Source organism: Stenella coeruleoalba, assembly GCF_951394435.1.
Source record: "Stenella coeruleoalba genome assembly, chromosome: 4".
Taxonomy (NCBI): Eukaryota; Metazoa; Chordata; class Mammalia; order Artiodactyla; family Delphinidae; genus Stenella; species Stenella coeruleoalba.
The window spans coordinates 117,198,181-117,222,133 of record NC_137149.1 but is presented as its reverse complement, the minus strand read 5'-3'; the positions used below and the strand labels follow the sequence as shown (position 1 = coordinate 117,222,133).

The following is a 23,953-nucleotide window of genomic DNA, read 5'->3' as shown; positions in this document are numbered from 1 at the left end:
TACCTGTTACTTTTGTGATAAGAAAAACAAAGTAGGATAAAAATAATGTTGAAAGAGCAAGCCATAGATTGTATGGTCTCAATTCTTGCATGGAGAAAAGGAAAGATTTATTCAAGACTGTACAACCTAAGAAAATATAGAAAATGTTCCAGTAATGGATTTCAATGCAGCATAAGAGGTACTTACTCAAGGACTCTTTTGCTTTCACTGTCCCCACAGGACTGTCTTCAGGCACATCTTCATAAACTGAGAAAGTATACTTAGGCCTTTCAAATTCAGTGGGTGCCAGAGTTGTCTGAAGAATGTGTATGGTGACTTCAGCATTAGTGACAGATGTGAGCCCACCACCATCTCGAGCACAGACCATCAGCAAAAGTGTGGTGGATTCCAAATGACTAAGAGTTGATGTTAGGTAAATAATCCCTGGGTAGGGGAAGGAGAGAATTAAAAACCAGATAACATGCAATAAATACTGATGAGCCATAGTAACACCTGATCTGTTCATGCTACTGTGATGGTTAATTTTATGTGTCCACTTGACTGGACCATGGCGTGCCCAAATATTCAGTGAAACATTATGTTGCATGTTTCTGTGAGGGTGTTTTTGGGTGAGATTAACCCAAATGGATAGACTGAGTCAAGCATATTGGCCTCCCTGCTGTGGGTGGGCCTCATCCAATCAGTTGAAGGTCTGACTAGAACAAAAGGGCTGGTCCTCCTCCAAGTAAGAGAGTCCTCCTGCCGGACTCTGTTAGACTTGGGACATTGGTTTTTTCCCTTCCTTTGGAATTGAACTGAAACATCCTGGCTCCTCCTGAGTCTTGAGACTGCCAGCCTTCAACCTCGAGCTACACCATTGGTTCTCTGGATCCTGAGTTTGCCAACTCACCTGCAGATCTTGGGGCCTGTTAATCTCCATAATCACAGGACTAATTCCTTACAATAAATCTCTTTATATTTATCTTTATATGTCTTTATATTTATATATCTCCTGTTGGTTCCATTTCTCTGGAGAACCTTGATACATCTACTTTCCAATCAAAGAACTTGAGCATATTTGCAAAATGATGGTCCAAATTCTGTCAAGTAAGCAATATTTCCAGAGCTTAAATATTAGACATCTTGGAAGTATATCAGTTCACCAGAAAAACAAAAACTGTTGCCTTTGTTAGGCCTTCCTACCATATCAGCAGCCAGGATGATGGACTAGCAGAGTATACCCCGTAATCCAATGTAGTCTAAGCTAATGCAGGGTTGTTGGGTGATCACAATCTACCCAGGCACCAGGACCCTAAATCTACAGATGAAATTAAAGTTTTATCTTCTGGGGTATTTGCCATTTGTCCTGAACAAGAACATGGAATGCAGCACTTTTTTTCAAGGAACTCCATTTTTTTTGTTATTGATGAGAGGGTATAATATCAATGGCTGTGGGTAGGAAAACTTCAAAAATGTTAAAACCATGGGGATAAGTTAGGCTTATACACAGAGTGTTTGTGAGAGGAGAAGGTCTTAATGGATAAGTTGGGGAGAGATCCAGTAATGCTGAGAAAACCAATCATTTAATATGGCTAACACCACCCATTGGTGTGTTAGTGTGAAAACATGAAAATAGATAACCAACTTAGAAATGAAAATGTTAGTTGTAGTTAACAAAAAAGAAAAACAGACAAACTTTTAAATGAATTTACAAACAAATAAATGTGGCTGAACTGTATGGAATCTATCACAACACAATTGGCCGTAAGTATTAGTTAAATGAAGGACTACTGCAGTTTTGCCGGTTTATGAGAAGCTTGCAAAAACATCAGAATTATCAGTTTTCTAGGCATAAAAAAGGTGACACCCATTTGATTTATTTCTTTTTTTAAATCAAATCTTCCCTCTTATAACTCCAATTCCTTGTTCCTATTTCCATTAGAAATTTAGTGAATCTGTCTTATTTCTCCTTGGCAAACACATCATCAATAACCAAAGCCAAATATGTCATCAGACCTGCTCCAGGCACAGCATCCCCATTTTCTTATCTGACATGATTTTATGTCATTTCTCTTGCAGTTCCTTTCTCCTGAACATTCTCCAAGTTGATCCAGGAACACATGGTTCCAGATAACAATCTGACTATAACAAAGAAGAGTATAAACATTCTTTACTGGAATACTTATAAAGTACTAATGTAACCAAGTATTATCACACCCACTTTTAGCAGCCGTGTTAAAATCGGGGTTCACACTGATTTGCTGGTCCACCAAAGCACTCAATACTCATCACACTAATTTCTAAGTCAGGTCTTTCCCTTCCGTTATTGATTAGCTTCAGAATTCTTCTTATTAAAGTCTTGGCTTGATTAAAAAATAAAACTCAAATGATGCAAAAGTGTCTGTCTACAGAAGAAACTGAAAAGTCTCTCTACCCCAATAACCCCCCACTCCCTGGGCACAGAGTCTTCTAGAGTTAACTCAATTTTAATTATTGAGACTTTTTTAAGAGTTTTATTTTCCACTCTTGATGATTATGACAATGAAAAGATTAATGCCTGCCTCAACTAGACCATAAGCTGGTCTTCCTGCCTTCAGACTGACTCCTTCTAAACCATTCTTCATACTTGTATTAGGATAGTCTTCTTAAAATCCAAATCTCGGCCTATCAGTGCTTCCCCCAGTTTTCAGGGGAAGTTCAAATGCTTTATCGTAATAACCAAGCCACACAATTAGCGCTTTTGCATCTCTGTGGCCGCATCTCACCATTCTCTCTGTACAGGACATTTTGCTCTTGGCACAGTCAACTCCTTCTAATTTCCAGAATAGATCTTGCTCTTCCCTTTGGATTGCTGCATCCCCTTCCTGGAATAACTTCATCTTCTCTGACAATGATTTCTACTCATGTTTTAAAGCACAGCTCAACTTTCACCTGGCGCAGATGACCTTCTCTTACCTTCCACTCTCTTTCAGAGACCACTCTTCCAGGATCCCACAGTGGCCTGAGTACATGTGCCTATCATACATTTACTACATTGTACTTTAATGGTTTTTGTCTTTCTTGTCATTCATTCACTTATTCATTAGTTTACTCCATGGTTTATAAATAAAATCAAAAAATAACATTTTGAAAATATATAAACAACAATTTAGTATACATAATAACTGAAGAGTTCTGTAACTAAGATGAAAAAATACAGGTAAGCCAAAAGTTAGGGTAGCAGTGGATAAGGGCAGATAACTCAGATAAGAAAGAATAAAGTATGAATAAATATGATAATGCTCAAACTCATTAAAAATAACAAATGCAAAATAAAAATAATTACCTCTTGTTTTCACCTCTAATGTTTGCTAAAACTTTTAAGTGATATTATGCAGGGTTAATAAAGGGTGTGGTATGGATGTACACTGTCCAAAAGGCACTTTTGGCAATATTTATCTAACAGTAAATTGTTCATGTTCAAAACCTAGAAATCTACCCTCAGATCACCTTTGAGAAGGCACAGTGAGGGTGGTGCTTACCACCCAAGGGGGACTGCAAGACCAGTGTGGCTGATGGTGGTACTTCTGAGGGGAATGATTCTCATATACAGGAAAATGAGAAGTTGATAATTAGATACATCAGTGACATTTCTGAATAAAGAGAGACAAAGATAAAATCTTATAGCAGCAACAAGAGAAGAAAAACTGAGAACATATAAAGGAACAATTCTTTGACAACAGACTTCTCAATGGCAACAACAGGTCAGAAGTTAACGAAGTAATATTGTGAAAGTTACAGAAGAAAACAACTGCCTACCTAGAATTTTCTACTCAGATAAGCTATTTTTTTTAATGTATTTATTTATTTTTGGCCGCACGGGGTCTTTGTTGCTGGACACGGGCTTTCTCTAGTTGCAGTGAGCGGAGGTTACTCTTAATTACAGTGTGTAAGCTTCTCATTGTGGTGTCTTCTTTTGTTGCAGCGCACGGGCTCTAGCTGCGCGAGCTCTGTAGTTGTGGCGCACGGGCTTAGTTGCTCCGCGGCATGTGGGATCTTCCCGGACTAGGGCTCGAAACTGTGTCACCTGCACTGGTGGCTCTTAACCACTGAGCCACCAGGGAAGCCTCAGGTAAACTATTTTACAGGAAGAAAGTTGGATCAGTCAGGGGTCTCCAGAGAAGCAAAAATGAATAGTTGAAATAGATAGATAGAGAGAGAGATAGAGATGGGGGGAGAGAAGATAGACAGGGAAAGAGGGGGAGAGACATAAGGAAAGAGAGAGGGAGAGACAGGGAAAGAGAGAAGAGAGAGAGAGATTTATTTTGAGGAATTGGCTCATGTGGGGGTCGGTCAGTCTGGAATTTGTAGGGCTGGCTGGAAGGTTAGAAATTTCTACAGGAGTCAATGTTACAGTCTTGAGTTGGAAAGCAGTCTAGAGGTAGAATTACTTCTTCCTGGGAGGACATCAGTCTTTTCTCTTAAGACCTTCAACTGATCAGAGAAGACCCACTCACATTATGGAAGATTATTTGCTTTGCCCAAATACTACTGAGTTACATGTTAATCATATCTAAAAAACACCTTTACAGCAATATCTAGACTGGTGTTTGACCAAAAATTAGGTACCATAGCCTAGCCAAGTTGACATATAAAATTAACTATCACAAGCATAAAATAAGACCAAGACAGTTAGATAATTTACTTCTCACAAACTATCACTGAAAGAATTACTAAAGGGAACAACTGTTTTCTGATACTAAATACAATGACCAACCCTCCCCTTGAAAGCAAGTGCTGCAAAAAAATAAAAACATAACCTCTTAAATACATTTTAAAAACTGACAGTAAAGAAGTTAAAAAATTAAGTGATGTCAGGAACCCAGAGCATATGCAGCATACTTAATTTGGCTTTGGCCTTCAGTGTATTTACCAAACCCTAGTGTCCTTGAACTTTTCTTTTAATGATTTTGTGGAACTCTGGGGGCAGAAGACAAGACCAGGGCCCTTGGGGATGGGAGCAGGTTGGAGAGGGAGAGTCTTGCAGGACTTCCACCAATAAAATTAGATCCACAAAACTTTCAGTGTAAGAGGGAGCTAGAAATAAACCCCTGCCTCCCCAGTGAAATTTTATGACTTGAAACCTGGTGCAGAACAGAGGGGTAAAAATCTCCTTTGAGAATTCTTAAACATAAGCCAAACTTCACACTAGTTTGTAGCCTATATTCACAGTATAGGATGATGTGAAATTTCTTTTTACCTATTTTGATTTATTTTGTATGGCCACCTGTTCTTCTCCTGCCCCTACGTGAAAATTCAGGAATCTCCTACCACCTCCACAATCACTAGCAACCAATTAAAGTTCTTTCTGTGACCTTAAGTCACAAAACAGTCTCAATTTAATAACTAGAATATAAATGTCTTTAGAAGAATCAAAGTGTAAACTTGAGTTAAAGTTCAGGTGGGGAAAAGAATCTGAAAAAGAATGAATATATGTATGTATGACTGAATCACTATGCTGTACACCTGAAACTAACACATGATTGTAAAGCAACTCTACTCCAATAAAATTAAAAATAAATAAATAAATAGGTATAATTTAAGGCAAAAAAAATAAATAAATAAAGGTCAGGTGGAGCACATGCTGTAAGTCAGAAGTCGCTGGCTGCTTCTCTCTCTCTTCCTCATATTGCTAATATGAGTTGCTGAACCATCTCGGTGCACCTGGGGGGAAAGGAGGGGATGGGAGAAGATTGGGAACATTCTCACTGGACAGGCACCATCGCAGTGATGTAGCATCAGTGCTCTTCCGCCTGGGCAGTTGTTTAGAAACCACCTTCTATCACTAGTGTTTTTGTGGCTTTTTTGGAGAAACCTTCCATCTTCTAATCTGAGGCTACCTTAACAGACGTAACCATATCCCTCTTCAGACTGTTCACTTACTGCTTCCTTGCCTCCTGAAAAGCTAACAACGCTCAGACCTCTCCCTCTGGCCTTAGTGGGCAGGACCTAAAACAGCTCCACACCAGCTGTCTCCACCCCAGAGGACCACGGGCCCCACAAACTCCAGGAACGGCTTATCTTCACCCTAGAAAGCCCTCCTTTCTTCCACCGTCCATCATTCCTGCTCTAGATTTTTCAGGTGAGAGACAAACTTGAGTCTGTTAGCCCCGAACCGCAGGGGTTAATACTCAGTTCTCTGACTGGTGAAGTGCAGGCACCCCACCTGGGGGTAACCCACAAATCCACAGCAGCTCTCTCCAAATTATCAACCCTTTTATCTCCAATTTAGAAACCTTTATACTTCTGACAAGGTGGGTAAAGTTCAGTAGAAAAATCAAACTGCTTTTCAGTTCCCTCCTTTGTAAATAATCCTGCACAGGATCCCTCTGGTATATATCTTAGTAACTCAGCCCTAACTTCCATTTTCATTTCTTGTTACAAATGCTTACTAATCTCCCTCTCCACATCATTTATATTCTTCACTTCTCCTGAATCACTATCGTTCTTCCCCCACTTGCATATCCAAATCTGAGCCCTCCTGTGAGGTTCAGCTCAAGTTCCCCGACTACTCCAGATTCTCCCAAGTTCTTTTCTGAAGGTCTGCTCTCCCTGTGGTCCTCATGTCATCAATACGTGGAGTTTACTCTTAGAATTTCTGTTTCAGGGAAGACAACTGCAAAGTCACCTTAATGAGACATGAGACAGTGGGAGTCTATGGCTTACACACTTGATTGTATCTGAAATGTATCTTTTAAATGTTGTAACCCAGAGGGTTGACGACGAGTCCAGAAAAAGTAGGTAAAAGAGAGGTAAATGTTAGGCACACAAATTCAGGCCCAGGCTGTAAAAGAGAAGTGGGAACAGCCTTCAGGTACTTCCCTCCCAGTGAACGGCAGAGTAACGCAGAGCACTGTGAGTCAGCAGGCCTTCACAGTTCTGTTCTACTGGCAAGAGCATCTTTATTACGGAGAAGATCCATCCGGCTATTTTAATCTGGTACCACTAAACATTAACTTTATCTCATTCCCTTCTTTAAAAATCAACGTTTCTCTGTAAACTTTCCCAGACTGATTTGGCTTTCTCCATAGTGTACCTGAGCGGAGAAGGCAAGCTGGACACGAAGCCTTAAGAATTCAGTTCCTGTGACAGTTACGGTTTTTCACTATAACCTGGTAATTGGCATTCAGTTTGATACATCAAAAGAAAGAGCTTGCTTAATGTAAGCCTGAAGATAAAATAATTTAAGTATGGAATGCCATCTGTTGAAGATTCTTAGGAGCCAGACAGCTGGGCTTCTTTTGGTCAAATACCTATACTACAGTGTGTGGCCGTACTCTCAATACTTGACCTTCGGAATGTAATTTTTGAGTCTGGCCTTCTTCTATATTTTTTTTCCTATATTTCCACATATGTTTCCATAGTTTTCTGTACTCTGGTCTGGACTGAGTATCTATTTCTTTTCCAGTATTAAACTTTAAAAATTATTGTAATTTCATAATATGATTTTTTAATTTATTTATTATTGAGATATAATTGACTATATACTATTGTATTAGTTTTAGATGTACAACATGATAATTTGATATATGTATGTATTGTGAACTGATTATGAGAATAAATTTAGTTAACATACATCACCACACATATTTATAAATTTTTTCCTTGTGATGAGAACTTTTATGATCTACTCTGTTAGCAACTTTCAAATATACAATATAATATTGTTAACTACAGTCACCATGCTGTACATAAATCCCCAGGATTTATTATCTTATAACTGGAAGTTTGTACCTTTTAACCCCCTTCACCCACGTCACCTGCCCCACTCCACCCCCAGCTCCGGCACCCACGGATCTCTTCTCTGTATATTATATGCGCTATTATCGTCGACTCAGCTGGACTGCAAGCTTTCTCGTGACAACAGCTCCATCTCATTCTTTCCTTTTTTCTATCAACGACCATTTATTGTGTACCATCTACATTCCAGGAAATGTGCTAGTAACTGGAAAGGCGGTAGGGAGCAAAATAGACCGTGTCTGCAGGGCACAGACATTAATCATATAATCAAAAAATATGTAATTATAATATAAAGAGAAGCTGTGCTAGAATATAAACTGGGACCTGATCTAATGTGCTTGGGGAGGGAATCGTCAGAAAACACCTCCATGAAAAAGTGACCTATAACCTGAGCTCTGAAGGATGAGTTAGGACATTATCTAGGTGAATATGTGAGTGTGGGAAGAGAAGAGGATCGAGAGCCATCAAATGTTCTGTGCAGAAGGGAAAATGCATGACGTGCCTATGAAGGGAAGCATGGTGGGCTCAGGGAAAGGAGGAGAAGGAGGAAGAAAGAGGAGGAGGAAGAGAAGGGGAAGAAATAGTTGGTGTAAAGAATGAGCACAGGGCTTCCCTGGTGGCGCAGTGGTTGAGAGTCCGCCTGCCGATGCAGGGGACACGGGCTCGTGCCCCGGTCCGGGAAGATACCACTTGCCACGGAGCGGCTGGGCCCGTGAGCCATGGCCGCTGAGCCTGCGCGTCCGGAGCCTGTGCTCCGCAACGGGAGAGGCCACCACAGTGAGAGGCCCGCGTACCGGAAAAAAAAGGAATGAGCACAAAGATTAAAGAGAACTACTGGAGCTCAGGCCACAGGGGAAAGGAGGGCAGGTCATGAAGGGCCTGGGAGACCATAACAAGGATTTGGTCTCCGGCCAAAGAGCCATGGAAAGTCATCGAAAGATTTTAGGCAGGGAGGTGAGATAACCAAATCTGTCTTTCTATAGTTGAACAAGTTCCATCTCATGCCTATATGTATGAATTTTACTAGGCTTCTTCTGAGCCAAGGACTACTTTTTTGGCTTGCAAAGCCAACTTTGTGCAGTGAAACAGTTTCTACTAGAGACCAGTAAGAAGCTAGTAAGTTTCTTTGAATGAACAGTCACCACTTAGAAGAGGAGAGTATTAAGATTAAGTGTGCCCTTCTATATGCAGAATATTTCAAAACATTCACTTCTAAAAACATTCAAGTATAAAGGGGAGCTAGAAAACTCACTTACTTGAATTCAACATTCTTAAATAGACTAAGCTGTCTACTAAAAGCTGATGAACCAGAAAATGTAGCTGTAAAAATATATATATATTACATATTATATATATATAAAATAAATAATAAAACAGTAAGTAAAATCAATAGCTCTCTTTACCTGTATATTAGCCAGCTTAAGACTTATGACATTATATTTTAAGACTTTAAAGTACAGTGATTATTTGGCTCTCATTTTTTTCATGACACTTGCAAATTATCATTAACCACCAGTTCAGGGGATCAATTTTAACTTTAAAAAATAGATGTTGATTCACTTACAGAGCACTACTTATTTTAAGTTTTAGTTACTGTAGTGCTTAGAGTTATACATACTATTTATAATGTGCAATAGTATTTGTCTATGCTATTTATCTTGTCACTTATTTAAATAGAGGAAATTGCTGGGATGAATTTTTTTAATTGATAGACTAATAAAAGAACTTAAAGACAAAGGTCTTCTCTTAAATCTGATATACAAATAAAAGCATGTTCTTCTACTAATTAAGCAATACTTTTAGAATCAAGCTTCCTAGAAAAGATGGGATACTCTTCACCAAAGTAGTACTTTGTAGTTAGAAAATAACCTATAGGTCATTACTAAAAGTGAAAGCTATGGGATAGTTAAAAACAAAAATAAGGGACTTCCCTGGTGGTGCAGTGGTTAAGAATCCACGTGCCAATGCAGGGGACACGGGTTCGATCCTTGGTCTGGGAAGATCCCACATGCTGTGGAGCAACTAAGCCCATGCACCACAACTACCTACTGAACCTGCGCTCTAGAGCCCTCGAGCCACAACTACTGAGCCTGCGTGCTACAACTACTGAAGCCCGCATGCCTAGAGACCGTGTTCCTCAACAAGAGAAGCCACCACAATGAGAAGTCCACGCACCACAATGAAGAGTAGCCCATGCTTGCTGCAACTAAAGAAAGCCTGAGCACAGCAACAAAGACCCAACACAACCCAAAAAAATTTTTTTTAAAAAGGAACAAAAATAAGCACAAAATCATGGCCTTCACCAAACATGGAGTCTGTAATTTTCTCAAAAACAGAGACAGACCAAAAACTATGGGATATCAATATCAATTTCTTATTGATTATTGATATTTATGGTGTCCTTCCTATATTCCTTTTGTGAGAATATAGAAGCTTATTCACCAAATAGATGATATTGTACTCTTTATTTTCCACACAAATCTGGGTAACTAAGCTGCATTGGCTGAAAGGAGTAGGATGAATATTTTGAATTTGTCTATCTCATACTGACAACTAAAACAGTTCTTAAGAAAAATGTACCTATTTTGGACGATTCCACTGAATTCTATTTATTCAACTGAAAAGAGTAAATAAATCAACAGAATAATTATTATCTCAAATAGGCTTATATAAGAAGTCACAATGAGAGATCATTTCTATCTTATTTAGTTGAATCAATGGAACTTACATTTATCTTAGCTTTGTCTTTAGTTTTTTTTTTTAAAAACCATAATCATGGGAAGAGTTTTTTTTATATATAAATTTATTTATTATTTAGTTTTGGCTGTGTTGGGTCTTTGTTGCTGCGCATGGGCTTTCTCTAGTTGCAGCAAGATGGGGCCACTCTTTGTTGCGGTGTGAGGGCTTCTCATAGCGGTGGTTTCTCTTGTGGAGCACGGGCTCTAGGCACATGGGCTTTAGTAGTTGTGGCACATGGGCTCAGTAGTTGTGGCACGTGGGCTCAGTAGTTGTGGCAAACGGGCTTAGCTGCTCCTCGGCATGTGGGATCTTCCCTGACCAGGGCTTGAACCTGTGTCCCCTGAATTGGCAGGCAGATTCTTAACTGTTGTGCCACCAGGGAAGTCCCATGGAAAGAGCTTTGAAATGGAAATTCGAGAAGTAAAAGTGTCAGGAGTACTACTAACTCCTTGAGCAAATCACTAAGTCTCTTAGGGTTTTCAGTCTCTTAATTTACAATGGGCATAAAAACATCTGCCTTGCTTATGTCATATGTTGATGTAAGGCTCAAATAGGCAATATATGGAAAGGATGTCAAAAAGTATTGTCTGAGATGGAACAGTATAGGGACAGATCACAGGTCTAAGATGGGGTTCAAGTCCTATTATGCCATTTACCAACTGTGTACCTTTAGGGAAGTCACTAAATCCCTTTCTGCCTCAATTTCTTCCTCCACTAAATGAGGGAGCTGATCTGTAAGGTCCCTTCCATCTCCAAGAGTCTGTGATCTTATACTGGAAAAACTAATGAGAAAACCCTCTAACGTGCTTTTGTTTCCCATGAAAGTGACATACACTGATTAGGTGCTCATGATTAATTTTAGTCTCTGTCTTGCAAATGAAAGAAAGTCACTTTTTGGGGGCATGAGCAAGTTCACATCCCATATGAAATAAGGTGTGGTATTAATTTGTTAACTATATATCAGAATGCTCTGAATGTAGGAAAGTGACAATCATGAAGAATATGAGAATCATTACAAGGTATGAATACTGAGTGTAAAACTAACATTAGAAAAGAATCTGCCCTTGAGATAAAAACAGACTTTGTGCTACATTACTTACAATCCCTGTTAAAATCCACACACTCTGAACAAACAAGAGATTACAACTAAACCCAGAGGCAGGGCTGGTTTAACTCATTCAGTTGCCCTTTTAATTCCTTGTTTTTCCGTGGTATTCAACCTGGCTTTTATGTGCACCACAACTAAACCCAGGACAGGTAGTAAGTGAGGCAACGTAAGGTCTATTGTCAGATATATGAGAGCAAGCAGGAATTTTTGTCTGTCTTATACACTGATGTATCCCAAACACCGATAGCACTGCTTGGTTCATATCTGTGGAAACAATGAACTTGCTTCCATTTTCTGCCTTTCTTTTCAGAACTTTTGACTTTTCTGTATATCATTAACATGAGATAAATCACAAAAATTTAACCACAGGTAGCCCTAGCAAAAGAGATGACTGGGCAATAATAAATGACCCACACAAATGCTTGAAACCTGTCACCTTAAAATAATTTGAATTAGAAGTAATGTTTGTTGCAGAGTAAAATTGCTAAATATATAGGACACCACAAAAGCTAAAAATTGCTCCTTTTATTTACTAAAGAGACTACTTCACACAATGTAGAAAAAAATCAACCTGTAGTTCAAAAAATGGGATGAAAAATACAGGAAAAAGAGCTATTAATAAATAAGCTTCTTGTGTTTCCTCCTTTTAAAACTCAAAACAGTGTGGTCTGCCTCGTGCCCACATCAAAAGAACCCACTAACTGAGAATAACAGAAACGAAGGCTTAAGTCGATCTCTCTCTCCTGGTGCCGAAACCTGTTATACAAAAATGTTCTTTGAACCAACAACACACTTAGAAAGCCAGAAACAGAACAGGAAGATAAACCCACAAGAGAAAACAACTAGGACATCGCCACACACCCTCCAGTTTTCTCCAAAACGTTTTTCTTCCCAGATGAACACAGTAAGTCCAAAAGCTCTATTTTTAATGCACGAGTCTTGGTTGTGGCACAAACAGATCAATGGAAAATCTCGTCTTCATGAACACTTGAGGCTATAACACAAAGTATGTAAGCTTATAAAATAGCATGTCTAATATAGGAAGCCTCAAAATGAAAGCACGAAGGAACCAATGAGAAAATGAATGAATGTCTCTAAGAGAGAATTTTAGAGTATTTCAAGAAGTGATAATGTATAAATTGGCTATCAATTCTCAATCTTCTCCTCTACTATATAACTATGTACAACTATATGCATGTGTGTGTGTGTGTGTGTGTGTGTGTGTGTGTGTGTGTATTTAGTTTGTATACTTGTATACCTAGAAAAGAGCTGGCACAGTTACACTGGAGAGGGAATTTGGGAGAATTCTGGGGAAAGTGGGGGTAGGCCCTAATGTTCCCGCCATGCTGCAATAGGGAAAGAGGATTTTAAATGAAGGTTTGCTCTGGGTTATCAATGATACTGCCTTGCAATTTCTTAAGAGGATGCAATAAGGATTTAAATCACTTTCCAATTATTTCTAAAGGTCATTTATTCATTTATTCCACATATATTTATTGACAGAGGCAATTTCTTGAGACTATGTTTACACTGACAGGCTCTGTAGACACAGGCCTTTATAGTGAAAGCAAGAAAGCCCAGCCTTTTATAGGTTCAACAAAGACACAGATCCAGAAGAGGAAAACCATATTTCAATACAGCTCCTTGTTCTATTCTTTGAGAACATCAACAGTTAAACTGACTTTTATGGCATGGCCTAGAGGCCTAACTATTATGTACAAAATAGAAATTGTGTCCATAGTTGTAGTCAACCAACAGATGAACAACTCAACTGTTCAAATTGGAGACTAATGTTCACTAGGCAACTTTTTCCCATAGTTAATCATGATACTGTTTCATTCTCTTCTAAAGGTTAAAGTAAAGCATTACCAGCTCTTATGACTTTCTCATGAGTTGTGATTAGGTGCAACCACATTCTCAGCACTGTAAGACTGAGAATGTTTTCACCCTAAATGCAGCAACATCGAAATTGCCAACAATAATAACCCAAGGTTACTTCCCTTATGAAGTTGGTCTTTGCTTTAAAAAAAATACCATACTTCCCTAGATAATAACCTACTTAAAGTGTTCTCCCTGATTGACAATGGCATTTGTCTAATGCCCGTGCCAGAACTGGAAGCCTGTGGCTGACTGAAGCCAGCACAGCAACAGAAATATCTCCTAAAAACACAATACAGTATAGCTCATTCTTCAAGATCATCCAGGGGAAACTTGAGGATGAGTGTGTTGATGTCTTTTAAAAACAATCTGCTAAATGCTTTTAGATCCTGTGCCCTGATTACTGGCTGACCTATATATTTTTGGCAATGCTAGTACCCTGGAGGGCCTGACCATTTAAATGCTAAGGTCCTCAGTTTAGATGAATTTTGAAAAAGCCAAGATAAGTAGACTAATTTCCTAAAAATGTATTTTCTTCTGATCTCTGAAATGTTAAAAGGGCCACACATCAGTGGATTATTTTGACCAAGGAAAGTTTTGCCTTGTAAAGACTGCCATTGTAAACGACTAATCCCCCAGCCAGTCATACATACCAGGTGAAGTACACTTACCAGGTAAGAAGCAATGACTCTTTACCTAATGGGGCTCGTTGAGAGGGCAAACTAACTCGGTAGATCGGATTCCCTGTGTAAATTATTGTTTGTTGCTAATGAACATTGTCGTTGCAGAGGATGTTGTACAGATCCAGTGAGACAACGTACAGAACTGCCTAGTGTAGCACCTGACATCATCATCATCACAACAGAAACACATTCTAACCATGCTCAGAGCAGGTGTTTTAAGAAGAAATATAATCTTGAGGAGATCTCTGCACTCTCATTCTCAATGAAGCACTATTCACAATTACCAGGTTGTGGAAAAAACCTAAATGTCTATCAACAGATGGATGTAAAAAGAAGATGTGGCATATACCTACAATGGAACATTTTTCAGCTTTGACAAAAAGAAGGACTTTCTGCAACACCGGACAATATGGATGAACCTGGAGGACATGATGTTAAGTGAACTAAGCCGGCCACAGAAGGACAGATACTACATATTTCACTCATATGAAAGATCTAAAATAGGCAAGTTCATAAGATGCAAGAGTTGAAAGCTGGTTGCCAGCAGCCAGCGATGAGGGAGAAATGGCAAGTTGTTAGTCAATGAGCATAAAGTTTCAGTTAAGCAAGATGAATAATAAACCCTAGATCTGCTGTACAACATTGTACCTCTTGTCACCGATAATGTACTGTACACTGAAATATGTGTCAAAGGGCAGATCTCAGGTTAAATGTTCTTACTACAATAAATAAAATAAAATATTTTGTAAAAGTAAGAAAGCAAAAGGAAAAAAATTTTTTCTTTTTCTTTGCAGCCTCATTTTTGGGCAAAATACCTGTAATATCTCCATAGGATTATAATGTAATATTATACACTTGAAATTTTATCACCAAATGTTGGTTATAAAATACCAAATATTGTAACCAAATATTGTAACCAAGTATTTCAAACTTTTTTTTTGTTAACAACAAACTAATAGGAATAGGAAGTAACCTCTTAAATATTGATTATTTCTGAAAGATTGTTTGCCCATTGGACTTTTTTGGCAGATACACAATTACCATATTAGAGAACTAAAAGGAGCTTTAGGTATCATTTCAAAAACAAGGAAACTAAGACCCAAAGAGATTAAGGGAATGCCAGACCTAGAACCAGAAAGGGATTTCTTTGGATGTCCGTACAATGCTCTTTACACTAGTAGGATGTATTTGTATGTTGAAATGATGACTGAGGCCAATGAAGGTCATAAGACCAAGAGGTGGCAAAGCTGGGAATCAGATCCAGTCCTAACCTACAAAGCCCGGCTCTTTTCAGCATGCCTTGCTGCCTTATGGAAGGTGAAGTGAGTCCTGCAACACCCCTACCAAGGGAAAACCAATTCAGCTAACTTTCTGGCTCTTATGCAGAAGCTGTTTATTCCAAGCTCACATACCTGTGGTGGAGTCGATGGTGAAAAGGAATGACAGGTCTCCGAGGACAAGCTCATAAGCCACTGTTCCATACATCCCGGAATCCCGGTCTGAGGCAAGAACATTGATGATCTCAGTGCCTGGCTGGGTCTGGCCGCTAATGCTCGTCACATAGGTTGACGGGTTAAACACGGGTTCATTATCATTCACATCCTCCAGTTCCACACGAACAAAAGCTTGGGCGCTGAGTCCACCCTGTTGGATGGATGAGAAGTGGTTACAAATGGGTCTCACCTGAACACTGGGATGCAGAATAACTGAGAAGGATCCTAGAATAGACTTTTGAAACAACAAATTATATATATATATATATATATATATATATATATATATATATTCACTTTAAATATATATTCATTTTACTTTTAACCTTGAGCTATGAGTTCATGGTATCTATACTCCAATGCTGATTCTTAAATAGGAATGAGATTACCACTTAAAGCTCCTAAGAGGCAATAATTTCAGAGTGGAGGCCAAAGATATTCAAGGAAAGTTTCCCTGATGTCCAAAGAGTGAAAAAAAAGAACCACTTTCATCCCACAGATAATCTTTAACTGCTAAGGAGAAAGGGTAAGGGAGTATTGGAGGGGGGTGCAAGAAAAGACTGACCCATATGAGGGAGCTAGACTTCAGTTATTTGGAGGAAAATTGTAACAGAGGAAAGAGCAAGTGCAAAGGCCCTGAGACAGGAGTGCAGTACATCCCAGGCCTGTTCAGGGAACAGCAAGGAAACCAGTAGGGTGATATCAAACGGGCAGGGACAGTTCACAGAGGGCTCTGTGGGCCTCTGAGAGGACCGTGGCTCTGACCCATTTGAGGGCTTTGAGCAGAGGAGTAGATTGATTGCCCTGAAGGGCAGCAAGGTTGGAAGGAGGGAGACCTTCTTCCCTCCTTAAACCCTCCTTGAACCCTCCTCCTCCTGGGGAAGCCAGGAGATCTGGATCTGACATCTGGTCCTGCTGGGACCACAGCTAGGAAGCCAGAAAATCATCAAGGCCAGAGCAGAAGGTAGCAGTGAAGGTACTTTTCCTACAGACTTGGGGCCAGATTTGTTTTGGGGTTCTTAATTTTCCATGTATTAGATAAGAAATATAGTGTATAAAACAGTGAGAAGTGGATCCCATACTGACTTTTTGCGTGCGTTTCCTCCATCTAAAAATAAGGAGCAGGAGAGAGAGCACAATAGAAGATAATCCTCTGCAAGTTTTACTTTTCTAAAGTAAAGCATATGTTCCTACTTAAAGCACCATTTTCTATTACTATCTGGTACACTTTGATACTATCATCTTGGACAAAAATCCTTGGTAAGTCACAACAGCCTGAGTTTTCTCACTTACTTATCCTCCCTCCCCCTCTCTCTCTGTCTCCCCACATTCCCCCTCCCCAACTGTGGCAGGATGCACTGAGCAAAGAGGAAACCCAAAGGCAGTGAAGAAGAAGATTTGGCACAGGACAAAGAGAGCACGCTGCTGTGGGCTCTGGAGGGAGCACGAGCTGAGGGTGATGAAGGGCAAGAGAGAGAGCATCATTTCGTATTGTTTGGGATGAAGTTAACCTCGAATCCAGAAATGCCTCTCATGCGCTGAGGGCCCATGTACCCGAGACACTGGGGACTAAAACAGAATTGAGAAAGACTAAAAAATAGTGTGATTTTCCATGTTCTAAGCTGAATAAAGTGCCAGGCCTATGCCAGTTCTAAATTAACACAGTAAAAATAAAAACAGTGGCAGTTCCATCCAGTCTGTATCCTTAAAATGCAGACTGGCACTGTGTCTTTAGTAAAGCTAAGTAACCTGTGGGTCCTCAGGTGGAGTGGAGCGGAGCGAGGGGGCTGCAAGCTGACTCCTAGCAGACGGGAAAGGCTGTGCCTGCTGATTCTCCAAACTGTATTCCTTCTCAGGTTTGCTTTCCTTTTATCCTTACTTTCCTCTTTCTTTTAAATTTCTCCACAAGTTCAAGAAGTCATTTAGGTTTGGGGTGTGGGGGGCGGGGGTGCTGAGAAAACAGGTAAGAGAAGAAATGAGAGAGTGGGGAACATGTGAAGAAATGAAGATCACTCCACCTTAAGACCTTTAAGAACAAAGATGTTCATTCCTGGGCTATCCATGAAGACCCTCAATCAGTCCATGTCACCAAAAACAAGCAAAATATTAAATGGACAAAGTGAAGAGCTTGTTGTCACAGATTAGTGAATCTTTTTGCAGGAACAGTATTATACATAGATTCAGTCTTCCTTTTTATGAATCCAATTTTTATCTGTTAAATGTATCAATGAGGGCACTTTCCTCTTATAATAACCATTTGTGAATGAATGTTAAGTGTGCTTCACGTGTATTTTCACCTTCGATTGTTATAATTTCCCTTTCTAAAGATTTTTATGGTTTCCCCCACTTTTACAACTGGAAAACCAAAGCACAGAGAGCCTATGTGACTTGTCCAAAGTAAGTGAGACTATAAATAGCAGATCTGCAACTGGAACAGAGATTAATCTGTCCCCAAAGCCCCTGTGACTTCTTTTAAATTAGACCTTTAAATTATTGCTATGGTATAAATTCTACCCTTCACAAAGGACTTGTTTAAAGACTATGCTATGGGCAATGCCAACCACGGACTCCATCTCAGATTAAGTCCTGCTTACAAAGGACTTAACGTTTATGAGACAAACACTATACAATGGGGTTTGTGGCACAGAGGGACAATCTGGAGCCAGGAGATCTGGATCTGACATCTGGTTCTGCCGGCCTCTGGGACCACAGTCTCGAGAACGTCAGGGAGCCCGAGGTTGAGCTGCCTCTTCTGTAAAGCAGGCCGCCTGTTCACCTTGCAGACCTGTTGTTGGAAGCAGTGATATAATATGTATGAAAGGATTTATTATGGCTAATCACCATCAATTATAAGATTTTACAGCCTCCTTATCCTAAATACTTGGGACCAGATAGATTTGTCTTGGAATCCTGAATTTTTTAAGTTTTATATAAGAAATATAGTGTCTATACCTAATGACGTCTGGAGTGGCAGCCCTTAATCACTTAATATTCTGCAGCAAAATGGATGAATAGACACATTTAGAGGGATTAAAAAAAAACATGAATAGTCTCATGTCGGTTCAAGTCAGATTTATTTAGAGGGATTAAAAAAAAAAAAACATGAATAGTCTCATGTCGGTTCAAGTCAGATTTCTCACCAAATGAGTTTTCAAAACTCTCCATCTTGAGAGCTTTCAGAACTACACATAAAAGATTGTGGATCTTTATTACTCAGATGCGGATGTGCTGTGAGCATTGAATGGAGGGCAGCCTCAGCGCTGAAGAGATCCTTGAGATGGGTCCTCACAAACAAATAGGCTTTTAGAGCTCCAGCGGTGTGCAGGTCTGAATCTGGAGGAGCCCTTTTTAATCGGAAGACGTGGGCCCTGAGGCATGGCTGCCGTCAGGGGACTGAGGAGGACCTGGTACAGTCCCTCCCAGTGAGTTTCTAGGGCAGTCTTTGTTATAGTGATTCCAAATCAGAAGAGTAGGAGAAAATTGGAAATGTGGTTTGGAGAGTCATAGCCAGATATTTGGAAACTAGAAGAATTCAGGATCCAGTCCCATTTATAGGTAGATAACAAAACCTCGAAGACAAGGAACAGGACTAGAATCTGAGTGCTTCAGCTACAGCCAATCCAATCATTTCCTTGCTTTGCTTCTGCATCTTATTTATAAAAATCCTTCCCCTGCTCCTGTCCATGGGGCACTCCTGACTACTTCTGGTTGAATGCGGCCTCATTTGAATCAATTTTTGCTCAAATAAATTCTTAAAAATTAAAAAAAAATAGGATTTAAAAAACAGATATTTCAGGTAAAAATAACATCCTAGAAAATATAAAGATTTTTTTAAAAAGTCTCTGTCATGTTGTAGGAGAGGTAAGCACACTGACATGGCTTGGAGGGCGAAGTAGAGGGTGGGAAAAATCTAAAGAAAAGCCTTGATGGTCAGATTCATGGAGCCTCATCTAAATGCTAAGGAAGATAGACTTTGTTCTGCACACCTGTAGACTCTCTCAGTAAAAAGTGTGGTGTGTACACCCTGAATACCTATATATTTACTAATAAATTATATATTCATTTATTATACTAAATATTATATATATTAAAAATACCACAAAAGTTTTAAAAGGATGAAATTCTAAGTTGTAATGTTTTCCTCCTAAACCCCCACTTGGGACACTATTGCTGTCATGAATGAAGGGACATGATCAAATCTAAGTTTTAGAAAAAGATACCTGAGGTAGCAAAAAAAGGTGCATCATAAAAATAAACAAATAAAGAGGTTCCTTAGTCAAAAAGGAAACGGTGGGTTAACCAAGTCAAATGGGTTCTCGGCCTCAGGACTTGTCACAGAACCTTCCCGAGGCACATTTCTATCAGGTGGGGTGATTTCTGAGCTGTTTTCCAGTCTTATTTATCACAGAACCCTCAGTGGAAGGAACATCTCAGGAGGCAAGTATCCCACAGAGCACAGTGTGGTGAAAGCTAATCTAAGCTTCTCCATTCCATCAAGTGTTCACTTCCCAATCCTCTGAAACTAAACTTCTGTCCAGCTCCTCAAGACTGTCCTGATCATGCAACCTCTGAGAGACCCTGACCAGAACCACCCAGTAAGCTGCTTCCAGGTTCCTGGCCCTTAGAACTGCATGAGATATTAAATGCATATTATTTTAAGCTGCTAAATGTGGGAATAATTTGTTACACAGCAATAGGTAATTAATACACCTCATAAATTCTTTATATGAATATTTCTTAACTTTGTCTTATCCTTTCTCTTTCCACAAATAAGTTGTGGTTCACTTTGATATAATTTTAATCATTTAGGTTTTAAAATTATGGTAAGAGACTCTTAACCATAACCTGAATCCCAATCCTCTCAAGAAGTGCTGTGGAAGTTAGGAGTATTGGGGGAAATCACCAGACTTGAAAGCATACAATATTGAAGGCAGGAGGTTGTCTAGGACCAACACTGGATATGGAAAAATACCTGTTGTTTTGTCTATTTTGGCCATTGTCTGCTTCCCATGCTCTCTGTTTTTGCCTCTGGGACTCCTGAATAGAATATTAATATCTATCCTTCACGTTTCTTAGCTTTTTCTGGGCTGTGCTTACTTTTGCCAATGCATTCAAGTCTATAGTTCATAATTCAACAAGCAAAGGTGAAGGGAACTGAGAGTCCAGTTTGTTAAGGAAAAAAAATCAGTGAACTGTGGTGTCACCAAAGCCAAGAGAAGCAGTGTCCAAAGAACAATTTCAAGTTGCTTGAGAAGCCGAATAAAATGAAAATAAAGAAAGAACCCCAGGATGTGTCACAATGTAAATCATGTTACTAAAAGCAGTTTTACTAGACAGGTGGGATGGGAAGAATGGATCAAAGAAAGACTGAAAAATGAGGAAACAGAGACAACTATTTTAAGTAGATTTGCAGTGAAAGATAGAAGAGGAAGAAAACGGTTTTCTCAAAAGGTACCTGCAATCAAAAGGAGGTTTTTTTTCAAAAGATGGACACTACTATTATTTTTTTTAACATCTTTATTGGAGTATAATTGCTTTACAATTGTGTGTTAGTTTCTGCTGTATAACAAAGTGAATCAGCTATACATATACATATATCCCCATATCTCCTCCCTCTTGCATCTCCCTCCCACCCTCCCTATCCCACTCCTCTAGGGGAACATAAAGCACCAAGCTGATCTCCCTGTGCTATGCAGCTGCTTCCCACTAGCTATCTATTTTACATTTGGTAGTGTATATATACGTCCATGCCACTCTCTCACTTCGTTCCAGCTTACCCTTCCCCCTCCCCAGGACACTAGTATTATGCCCTGTAGGCTTACGGGAGACATTCAATCGAATGTGACAAAATCATTACAGAAGTGAGATCCTTAAGAAGGCTGGAATGGGGGGAGCCTGAACAGCAGAGGGATTTGCTTTCAACACAAACAGGGACATCTCTACTCTACTAACAGGAAAGAGGGCAAAGGATGTGAGCCAATAGCTGGCAGGAAGATAAGGACTTCTCTCTCAAGCAAGTATATTATTTTTCTCCAGGCACATTCAGCTGTTTAGGCGAGTACAGAAAAGGCAGAGTCGGGTTTAGATAGGGCTGGGGTTTTATCTGGAAAGTTCTGTGGAGCAATGGAACTAAAGGGAGTTTGCAGCTGAATGACTTCAAAGATGGGTCAATAAACTAGTGTTCTTAACAGGAGATCACTCTATGGGAGTGGAGGTGCTATGTAAGTGGAGAGAAAGATGAGAATGCTTATCAGAATACAGCATGCTGGACATCAAGATTTCAGAGGTTGGAAATCAGAAAGACAAGGAATTGAGAGGCTCAGGGTGTTGGGTGGTCCGAAAAACAGACAGTGAAGTTTCCAGGAGGGAACAGTAATGGAGAGGAAGACTGAGTAAGATGTAAAGGTCCTTGGTGACAACAAGGTTTAGAATATGACAGCAGCAACAAAGATTGTCCATGGTGTAGTCTGACAATATGAACTTCAAAAGGAGTTGGTCCTGGAGAAAGGAGTAAAAATGATTTGGATGCTGCAGTGGGCAACAGGAGGGCACCCACCTCAGCACCTCGCTCCCAGCTTGTGATTAGTGGAATATGGACTGCTGCACGAGAGAGCAAAGAGGAATCGGTATCCTCAGGGGAAGCCTGTTTTGATCAGGGCAAGAAGATGAAGAAGCAGTCAGACACCAGGCTGAGTGTGCAAGAGAATGTGCTACATGATGGACCAGGAGTTCCAGAGGGTGTGGTAGAAGAGTATGGGAGGGTGGGTAGGAGATTGGTCCAAATTAAAGGATGAACAGAGCAGGATGGGGATGAGAATACAGATGATGGATGGCTGGGAGGCTTAAACTTCTAGAGGTAAGAATGAGGCAAAGTGACATTTAAGACATCTGGGAATTAATCCTGGTAGTGTATTAAAGAATGGCAGACAAGCATTTTGAGATATGGTTAAGACAATTTAGCTAGAAAATGTGGGCAACTGGGCAATGGTTTATTCCTGAAACTGGGGTAGCAGGGTTGTGATCAATGAAATATAAGAATAAGCTCTTGAATTCTTTTTGGAAAATGAGATAACATAATCTATTAAAATTAAAATGAGCATGCCCTAAGTTTCAGTTATGTAGAGTAAATAAGTTCCGGAGACCTAATGTACAGCATGATGATTATAGTTAATAATACTCTACTGTATACTTGAATTTTGCTGAGAGTAGATCTTAAGTGTTCTCACCACTCACTATGTTTGATGATGGATACGTTAATTATCTTAATTGTGATAATCATTTCACTATGTGTACATATAATCAAAACAACATGCTCTACACCTATTTATACAATTTTAATTACACCTCAATAAAGCTGGGGGGAAAGGAAAAAATTAGTCTGCCCTTTTACTTAGCAAGTTTGCTTCCAGAGATTTATTTGCATTATACACAAACTCTGCAGCATAACTTCAATAGTCAACATTTATCATGAATATATATAATGGTGTCAATCTACTTTCTACGTTACTAGTCTGAAACAACCCTCCCCTAAGCCTGGAGTGGTGAGATAAGAGTTGAAATAGCTTTATCTCAAACACATATTTCAGCTACAGAGTTCAGGATGTCACAAAAAATAGAGATAGAATGTTAATAAACACACACACCAAAAAAGAAACATTCATTTGCAGAAAATGAATAGTAAAAGGAAATAGGAGTTAGATATAAGCATGGAATAATTCAATTATTGTGAAAAATCACTTGACTTGCAGTGTAATCCAATTATTTATTTTCATCATGTAATTTTATAGCATCCTCATGACTTCTATGTATGAGGTAAATAGCAGCAATTGCAGTAGCAAAAATAGTCTATTTCAGAAGTAATACAGGTAGAATAGAAATGATTGAGTTTAAAAAAATATTGACAGTCATCACAAGGATAAATAGAGAAGAAGCCCAGAACATCTAGGTATTTTAATAAGAATTCTTCTATTGATAGATAAATATCTCTTAGCAACCAGCAGCAAATGGGTTCTCAGCAATTTTCTTCCAAAGAGCTTTCAGGACATATATTAGAAACAGAAAGGATCAGAGGAAAAACCATAGATTGTCAAGGTAATTTTGTACAGTTAAAGGCCTTTGTCAAGATGCAGTTCATCGTTTTAATTAAATTCATTATGGCCTAGAATCCAACATCTTGGACCTAAAATATCTTGCCTGAGTTCATTAATTTTTTCAAATTGGAGCTGGATTGCTTCTAGGAGACAGCCTACCAAGTCGTTATCAACCTTGATATCTTCATCTTTACCAACCTTTTT

General features: G+C 39.3%; 1 protein-coding gene across 1 annotated transcript in view; it reads right to left on the bottom strand.

Moving 5' to 3' along the window:
* DCHS2 (dachsous cadherin-related 2) overlaps nt 1–23,953 on the bottom strand; it is a gene marked incomplete at both ends in the record, with an annotated part of 285,989 nt that overhangs the window by 116,507 nt on the left and 145,529 nt on the right. Inside the window, 2 exons of the mRNA XM_079920434.1 lie at nt 187–423; nt 15,579–15,810. Coding sequence (XP_079776560.1) covers nt 187–423; nt 15,579–15,810 — 469 coding nt within the window. The remainder of the gene's footprint in view (nt 1–186; nt 424–15,578; nt 15,811–23,953) is intronic.